The following is a 9,248-nucleotide window of genomic DNA, read 5'->3' on the forward strand; positions in this document are numbered from 1 at the left end:
TCGCTTGAACCTGGGAGGCGGAGGTTAACGGTGAGCCGAGATCGTGCCATTGCACTCCAGCCTGGGCAACAAGAGCGAAACTCCGTCTCAAAAAAAAAAAGAGAGAGAGAGAGACAGAGACAGAATGACTCATAAACCAACTGTCTGACTGCCTTTTTGGCAGGCCCTCTGGGCCCGAGAATCCTCCAGCAGCCTCTGGAAGAATTCCGCCAGAGGAAGTCAGCTGTCAGGGAAAACGAGATCTTTCGCCTCGCGATGATTACGTCATCAAGGAGGGCCAGGAACATCGAAGGATATTGGGGAGGAGATTTCCTGCCCCCATCCCCGCCACGACCTTATAAGGTCTCTTCCCATGATTCTCTCTTTCTTTTCGCCATCTTTTCTCCTTTCGTGGAGCTGTCGCCATGAAGTAAGCACTACCCGTGGTTCCCAATCCGCTTACATCCTCGGGCAGAACGCCTCTCTGTCGTCCCTGGCATGGCTGTAGACACCCTCCCTGATGGACTTTCACTTTTTGTTGCAGGGTCGAGCTGTGCAGTTTTAGCGGGTACAAGATCTACCCTGGACACGGGAGGCGCTACGCCAGGACCGACGGGAAGGTAAAAAGCCGCGTCAGCGTCACCTACCTTCTTGTACTCCGAGGAGGAAAGGCTGGTTTAATTCGGTTTAGGCGGGTTTATTCCCCACCTCACCATTGGCCTCTGGAAGTCTTCGTGGATGCTCTGTGGACTGGTCGTTAGGACCAGAAACCTCTAAGTGAATCAGCGTTGATTATTGTGAGCCAGGTCGGACATCAGGAGGGGTTTATGTAACTGATGTCCTGGTGTAAGGGAAATAACTGAGATACCGAGGTATCCCTTGGAATCCCGGGACGGACAAGAGCAGAATGCTTCCCAGAAGGACGCACCACCCTGTCCTTTGCTATGAGCTTAGATTTCCTGCTCTTGAGAAAAGACTAAACGCAAGGACCTTCATAGTGTGACACAGTTACCTGCCAGTTATGTGACAGCCTTTTGGTCCTTGTGGGCCTTAGTTTTGTAAAATGATAAGCCAGAACTAGCATATTGATCTTCTAAGGATTCCAAGCTCACTCAGCCTCTTGTACTTTGTATAGTTAAATAGTAATTCCTTTGCATTTGTCACTCTAGGTTTTCCAGTTTCTTAATGCGAAATGCGAGTCGGCGTTCCTTTCCAAGAGGAATCCTCGGCAGATAAACTGGACTGTCCTCTACAGAAGGAAGCACAAAAAGGGACAGTCGGTAAGTGGAATACGGCTTGATGTTGGGGGCCATCTTAAGTTGTCTGAGCTCTCTGAACGTTGGTTTTCTGCTCTGTAAAATTAAATCAGACTGTATGCGAAAGAGCTCTTAAACTGTAAAGCGTCAGCGAAATGAAAAAGATATTATAAACTGTCTCTATATATCTTAGGTTAGCAGCAATACCGAGTTGAAATTTTAAAGTCAGATAAATTACGTTAAGCACCTTTGCGTTATATGGCAGGGTGGAAAGGCTTAGTTTTCCAGTGGGAGGAAATTGAGAAGTTACCATAATTTGGTTTTGATTGCAATATTTACAGGATTAGTCCTAACATAGCCAGTGGACTATGAACCAGTCCACCATACACTAGTTCATTCTCAAGACAATGGTTTTTCTGGTCCTTGTTAAGTGTTCTTTTAGCTGGGTTATACATGAGAAAAAGTTTTGAGTGCCATGGTAGGACTAGTATTCAGGAGGCTTGGGAATACTTACTGAGTACCTTCTGGATGAAGGACTTTTCTAGGTATTGTGAGAAATAAATGTCATCAGACATAAAATATGTTGAAAGTTCAGAGGAAGGAGAAACTTAAAAGTGGATATGACACACCTATTAGGGTGACTATTCAGAAAAAAAAAAAACAGGAATTACAGGTGTTGGTGAGGATGGGGAGAAATTGGAACCTTTGTGCATTGCTAAATATGCAGCAGCTGTGAAAAACCATTTGGTGTTTTCTCAAAAGGGTAAACATAAAAATTAGCAGTTCCACTTCTAAGTTATACCCTAAACAGTTGAAAGCGGGGACTCTATAACTTGTACATCGGTGTCATAGCAAATCCGGGCTTGGTGGCAGCGGCTGTACTCTAGCTCCTCCAGAGGCCAAGGTGGGAGGATTGTTTGAGGCAACATAGGAGACCTTTAAAAAAAAAAAAAAGTTATTTAGATGGATAATGGTGATAGCCACACAGCACTATGAATGTACATAAGGCCACTATACTTTTTTTTTTTTTTTTTTTTTTTTTTTTGAGACAGGTTCTCTATTGCCCAGGCTGGAGAGCAGTGGCAGGATCACAGCTCACTCCACCTCAACCTTATTGGCTCAAGTGATCCTCCCACCTCAGCCTACCCCGTGGTCCACAGGCACATGCCACCATGGCCCAGCTATTTTTTAAATATATTTTGAGGAGACAGAAGTCTTGCGATGTTGCCCAATTTCGTCTCAGATTCTTGGGCTCAAGTAATCCTCCTGCCTTGGCCACCCAAAGTACTGGCATTACAGGCGCAAGCCATCCTGCACAGCTAAATTATAATTTAAAAAGTTAAAATGAGGCTGGGCATGGTGGCTCACATGTCTGTAATCCCAGCACTTTGGGAGGCCGAGACGAGTGGATCACGAGGTCAGGAGTTCAAGAACAGCCTGGCCCACAGAATGAAACCCCGTCTCTACTAAAAATACAAAAAAAAATTAGCCGGGCGTGGTGGCAAGCGCCTGTAGTCCCAGCTACTTGGGAGGCTGAGGCAGGAGAATAGCTTGAACCCAGGAAGTGGGGGTTGCAGTGAGCTGGGATTGTGCCACTGCACTCCACCCTGGGTGACGGGGTGAGGCTCCATTTCAAAAAAAAAAAGTTAAAATGGGCCTAGTGCAGTGCCTCACGCCTCTAATTCCAGCACTTTGGGAGGCCCAGGCAAGAGGATCCCTTGAGCTTGAGCCCAGGAGTTTGAAACCAACCTGGCAACATAGTAGCGAAGACCCCAGTTTCTACTTAAAAAAATAGAAAACAGGCTGGGGATGGTGGCTCACGCCTGTAATTCTACCACTTGGGGAGGCCAAGGCAGACAGATTGCCTGAGCTCAGGAGTTAGAGACCAGCCTGGGCAACATGGTGGAACCCGGTTTCTACTAAAAATACAAAAATTAGCCGGGCGTGGTGGTGGGTACCTGTGATCCCAGCTACTCAGGAGGCTGAGGCAGAATTGCTTGAACCCCGGAGGTGGAGGCGGAGGTTGCAGTGAACCAAGATCATGCCACTGCACTCCAGCCTGGGCAACAGAGCAAGGCTGAGTCTTAGAAAAACCAAAAGGTTAAAATTGTCAACTTTACATTTTTACCACAATAAAAAAATGTTTAAGTGTTGGTTTGAGACAAGAATATTAAACAGGTAAATACTGCTGTTTACTGTAGAAAAACTGCCATTTTACTGTAGAAACAATAAGATTTCATCTTTCTAAAAAGTTTAAAATTAGGATGTCTGTAAACCACCAGTGTGCCTTATTTTTGTTAAAAGTTTTTAAGGTAATTATGCATGTCAGTGCCTTAATAAACTTTTCGAATATACTTTGTTCTTGACTTAAAGGTGCACTGCAAGATCTTTTTCTCATAAACACTGTAGTATAGGTTTCCAGTAATCTACAGAAAGTGTTAGATTCCACAATACCTTCTTAGACAAATGCTACCTAACATTTGGTGGCTGTCAAATCATTGTCTTAACTTATTTCTCCTAGTGACAGTCCTTTGAGTTAAAATAGCTGAATATGATAATTTTTTTCAATAAGTAAATTATTAAAAGTATAAATGGTCTTCATTTATACTACTATGCAGTTCATGGAATAACCATTTTCCTTAGAGTTCAATTTTTTGTGTGTCTTTTTAAGGTAGTAAAAAAATGGCTAGGATTTGTAATAGAGGGCTTAATCCATAAGTGGAAAACATGTTTTATTTTATTTCAAATATATGAATTATTTTTTGTTGAATATGAATCTTAAAATACTTCATTTGCCCTGTCTTACAAGACTTAATTTTTCCTCCCTCTAAATTCTTGAAGGAAGGTTCCTAAGTGTGCCCCTCATCTTTGTTTTGCAGGAAGAAATTCAAAAGAAAAGAACCCGCCGAGCAGTCAAATTCCAGAGGGCCATTACTGGTGCATCTCTTGCTGATATAATGGCCAAGAGGAATCAGAAACCTGAAGTTAGAAAGGCTCAACGAGAACAAGCTATCAGGTGAGGAATGCTTTCATTATGAGCATTTTACCTATTGGGATGGATTTTAGGTTTGGGTCTTCAGTAATTAAAGTTACCATATAGTCTAATATATGTTAAGCTGATTTGGTGGTTAATGAAAATTATTGACAAACTCTTTGGATTTAGTCTACAAATAAATGGAGGTGGGGAAGGAAGGAATAACGGTCATTGTACTTGTCTAGTACAGTCTAACTCTAATAATAAGTTGTACCACTAAGGAGTAAAGTGCTTTTGCCTTAAGTTACTTTTACCCCACAGGGCTGCTAAGGAAGCAAAAAAGGCCAAGCAAGCATCTAAAAAGACTGCAATGGCTGCTGCTAAGGTAATTATGGGGTTTCTTTACTTTCTTGAACAATACAACAGGAACATTTTCTTTTTTTGAGACGGAGTCTTGCTCTGTTGCCCAGGATGGAGTGCAGTGGTGTGATCTGATCTCGGCTCACTGCAACCTCTGCCTCCTGGGTTCAAGTGATACTCCTGCCTCAGCCTCCCAAGTAGCTGGGAGTACAGGTGCGCGCCATCACGCCCGGCTAATTTTTTTTTTTTTTTTTTAAGTAGAGACAGGGTTTCACCATGTTGGACAGGCTGGTCTTGAACTCTTGACCTCAGGTGATCTGCCCACCTCAGCCTCCCAAAGTGCTAGGATTACAAGTGTGAGCCACTGAGCCCGGCTGGAAAATTTATTTTCAGTCTAAATTGTGATAAATGAAAGTTTCACATTTTTAAGGTATTGAATGCAAGACTCAATTGGAAATGATGTTTGTAACCAATTACTTGGCCAGTGGTTCGGGTCTCCAGAGAGGTGGTCCTCTCCATAAGCCAAAGCATGTGTTACTGTTAGGAACTGGGAAAAATAAAGGTTGGCTTTTTTTTTTTTTTTTTTTTTTTCCCCTCCTTCAACACAGGGCCTTACTCTGTAGCCCAGCTGGAGTGCAGTGGCACAATCACGGCTTGCTGCAGCCTCAACCTCCTGGGCTCAAGTGATCCTCCTGACTCAGCCCCCTAAGTAGCTGGGACTGCAGGCAAGCGCTACCACACCCAGCTAATAGGTATTTTAGTTGAGATGGTTTCGCCATGTTGCCCAGGCTGGCCTCAAACTCCTGAGCTCAAGCGATCCACCTGCTTTAGCGCCCCGAAGTGTTGGGATGAGCCCCTGCACCCTGTCTGGTTTTGAAAGTTACTATGGTTATCTACATTGATAACATTGAGAAAAGCTGAGTAAACACTGTACTGTTACTGAGATCTTTTCAGTGAGTTTCTGTTAGGATGCATTTCAGGATCCTACACTGCACTTGGTTGTGTCTCATTTCCTCCAGTCTGAGATGGTATCTTAGTCTTTGTCTTTCATTGTAAAGATGGGCTTTAAATATTTAAGGGGAGTCACATTAAAAGATTGGCATTAGGAATGCAGTTAAATTACTAAGAAAGTGATCTAAGCTACATAAACAATCTGGATGTGAGAGATGGGTAATAATAGGGTAACAAAAGTTTTGTGGAGTAATATCACGTTATCTTTTTACAGGCACCTACAAAGGCAGCACCTAAGCAAAAGATTGTGAAGCCTGTGAAAGTCTCAGCTCCTCGAGTTGGTGGAAAACGCTAAACTGGCAGATTAGATTTTTAAATAAAGATTGGATTATAACTCTAGGTTGTGCTGGATTTTTTTTTTCTTGTAACAGGCATGTTGGACTTTACATGGTCATAGGTGAACTAGTAAAGAATGTAAGATGTAGGTATTTTATTAAAAAGTCTATTGCTCAGGAATAATGCATCCTGTAAAGTTCTTTGTTGGAGAGAGGTTAAGCAAAATAGTGTAAGAAGATGGGTAAGGTCAGATGCTATCTTGGCTTGGCTGGGGTGTATAGGGCACATTACAAAAACTTCATTGCCTTAACTTTTTGGTTACATTGCTGTAAGTACTAGGATGTTGCTGGTGCAGTGGCTCACGCCTGTAATCGCAGCATTTCTAAGATCAAAGCCGGGTGATCACTTGAGCTCAGGAATTCAAGAACAGCCTGAGTGACATGGCGAAACCCCATCTCTACAAAAACATATAAAAGTGAGCCAGGCATGGTGGAGAGTGTATATAGTCCCAGCTGGGAGTGTGGAAGGATCGCTTGAGCCAGGAAGATCGAGGCTGCAGTGAGCTGAAATCGTGCCACTACACTCTAGCCTGGGTGACAGCAAGACCCTGTATCAAAAAACAAAAGTACTTTTTAAATGATTTTCTTGTTAAAATACCTTTTCCCATGATAGACAAATGTAGTTTATATTGGTTTGCTTGTAGTCATTGGTATCTCACCTACCATTTGCTAATAGCTGAGTTGAAGGTGCTAAAAACTCTCAGCTGTATTAATCCACTCTTGCTTTCAGAAAGTAATGTCTAAATGAAAAGCACTACTGCTTGAATAAAGAGTATCCTTAGCTAAATTCCCAGAGTAGTTTGTTGAGCTGGGGGCTTGCCAAAGCTGTGTTAAATTACAAAAATGTCTGGATAAACTGATATTCAAGAGATTTTGAGAGTCTTCTTGCCCAGGCTGGAGTGCAATGGCACGATCTCGGCTCACCGCAACCTCCGCCTCCTGGGTTCAAGCGACTCTCCTGCCTCAGCCTCCCAAGTAGCTGGGATTACAGGCATGTGCCACCATGGCTGGCTAATTTTGTATTTTTAGTAGGGACGCGGTTTCTTCATGGGCAGGCTGGTCTCGAACTCCCGACCTCAGGTGATCTGCCTGCCTCACCCTCCCAAAGTGTTGGGATTACAGGCGTGCGCCACTGCGCCCAGCCTGAGATTTATATATTTAAGATGTGATAAAATAGTAGTAATCAAAACTTACATGTGAAGAATAGGCTTCTACTTCGACAGAAAGGTCATTTTTACCTGCCAACCTGTGCCAAGTTGCCAGGATACAACTGGACAAATCAGAGTCCTCTTTAAGGAAACATGATTTTACACAGAATACTAGGTGAGGGTATATAGTCAATGTCAACATTTTCCTCCATCACTATCCTATCCAAGGTGATAGAATTTTTTTTTTCTAGTGCATGTTACATTCAGACGTCCAAGTGTTACAGGTAAAATGAGTAAGAACCTGAAAATGTAAACTAAAATCAATATAAGAAATATGTAGGCCGGGCGCGGTGGCTCACGCCTGTAATCCCAGCACTTTGGGAGGCCGAGGCGGGCGGATCACGAGGTCAGGAGATCGAGACCATCCTGGCTAACACGGTGAAACCCCGTCTCTACTAAAAACAACAAAAATTAGCCGGGCGAGGTGGCGGGCGCCTGTAGTCCCAGCTACTCGGGAGGCTGAGGCAGGAGAATGGCGTGAATCCCGGGGGGCGGAGCCTGCAGTGAGCCGAGATCGCGCCACTGCACTCCAACCTGGGCGACAGCGAGACTCCGTCTCAAAAAAAAAAAAAAGAAATATGTAAAATACAGGCTTTTGCTCATAAAAGCAAAATGTTAAGATTTTGCATTGGGAAGAGTCATTTTTTGTAATGTTTTATTTAGGGAATTACTGGGGAAGTAAAGTCATTATACCCAACTTGAATGTAAAGCTATGCTTGCTAATTTTTGGAGAATAAAATGTCTGGGCTAAATGTTGGCTTTTAATAAAGTGGAGCTGCCCATTGTCATTACCCTTGAGTCTTAGGTAACCTGGGACCCAGAAGAAGCTAGAAATAAACACTACCTGTTCTCACTACAGCAAGTTTAGCTTTACTCAGGAAGACAATTTGACCACTGGGAAAGCATTTTATTAAAACGTTTGTTTCTATTGGCCCAAAGGATAATGCGTGCATCAGTAGGCTTTCTCGGTGCTTACAGGTGGTGGTTTGGCAATAATTGAGTGGAGGGATTCTTTTTTTTTTAACTCTTCTACAACCTAGCTGTATTGTTGGCAGATTTGAATGTATTCACTTAATATATTAAATGTTTAATATTAAATATCAACTTAAAATGTTTAGTTTTTTTATTTTTTTGAGACGGAGTCTTCCCTCTGTCACCCAGGCTGGAATGCAGTGGCACAATCTCGGCTCGCTACAACCTCCGCTTCCCGGGTTCAAGCGATTCCCCTGCCTCAGCCTCCCAAGTAGCTGGGACTTCAGGCCCAGTAGAGACGGGGTTTCACCATGTTAGCCAGGATGGTCTCGATCTCCTGACCTCGTGATTTGCCCGCCTCGGCCTCCCAAAGTGCTGGGATTACAGGCGTGAGTCACCGCGCCCGGCCAAAATATTTAAAGACAGTATGACAGGAGAGTGGGGCTTGCCTGACACGTAGACCAGTTTCCTGGGTTCGTAGAGGGTGCATTTGGTCTTCTGCTCTCACTGCCCCACCCCATGGGGGAAGAGGTGCATCTCCATTTTTAAATTCCTCCTTTGAGCTATAGTGGCAAACTCAGCAACTAAGTAGATCCCAAGCCTGGTAGTTTCTTTTTTGTTCTGGGCCTTGAGAGCTCATGTCCCCGCACCTGGAATCTTTGAAGGATGACGGGCCATCTGGGAATTACTGCGTGTGCACACACACAAAAACACGCCCCTAACACCAGAGGCTGGCTGTATGATTCTGTTTTCGAGCCTATTGTATTCACCTGTCTGCCCGTCAGCTACTTCTAGGAGCGTCAAAGGGCCTCACCCAGAGACTACAGACCCCCTGGTGGAGAAGTGTACTAGGCCTTGTCTGCAGCTGGAGCCCTCGGCCTGAAATGTTCTGGCTTTAGCAAAGCGGCGACAGTGTCCAACCCCAGTCCACGAGGAGGGATGTCAGCCCTGGGCTCCTGTGAGCGCTGCAGATTCGTCCCAGGAAAGGGTGACCGGGGTCGCTGCTCCGGGATTACCAGCTAAATACCTGTATTAGCATCCTCAGCACGCACTGGGAGACGCAGCTCAAGTCCGCTCCCCTTCTTGTACCCTTATATATATTTGGTGCAAAATGAAGAACCTTTTCCCCTACGTTTGTGTAAAAATATATGTA

At 44.1% G+C, this 9,248-nt stretch overlaps 1 protein-coding gene across 1 annotated transcript; it reads left to right on the plus strand.

Annotated features, from left to right (window-relative positions):
- The first annotated feature begins 270 nt into the window (after positions 1–270).
- RPL24 (ribosomal protein L24) lies at positions 271–5,919 on the plus strand. Its single transcript, XM_009238581.2, has 6 exons — positions 271–409; positions 524–599; positions 1,149–1,259; positions 4,115–4,251; positions 4,531–4,594; positions 5,795–5,919. Exons 1-6 carry the CDS (start codon positions 405–407, stop codon positions 5,873–5,875), a joined length of 474 nt encoding a protein of 157 aa, XP_009236856.1. The 5' UTR covers positions 271–404; the 3' UTR covers positions 5,876–5,919.
- The last annotated feature ends 3,329 nt before the right edge of the window (positions 5,920–9,248 follow it).

This window comes from Pongo abelii, chromosome 2 (genome assembly GCF_028885655.2).
Source record: "Pongo abelii isolate AG06213 chromosome 2, NHGRI_mPonAbe1-v2.0_pri, whole genome shotgun sequence".
NCBI classification, from domain to species: domain Eukaryota; kingdom Metazoa; phylum Chordata; class Mammalia; order Primates; family Hominidae; genus Pongo; species Pongo abelii.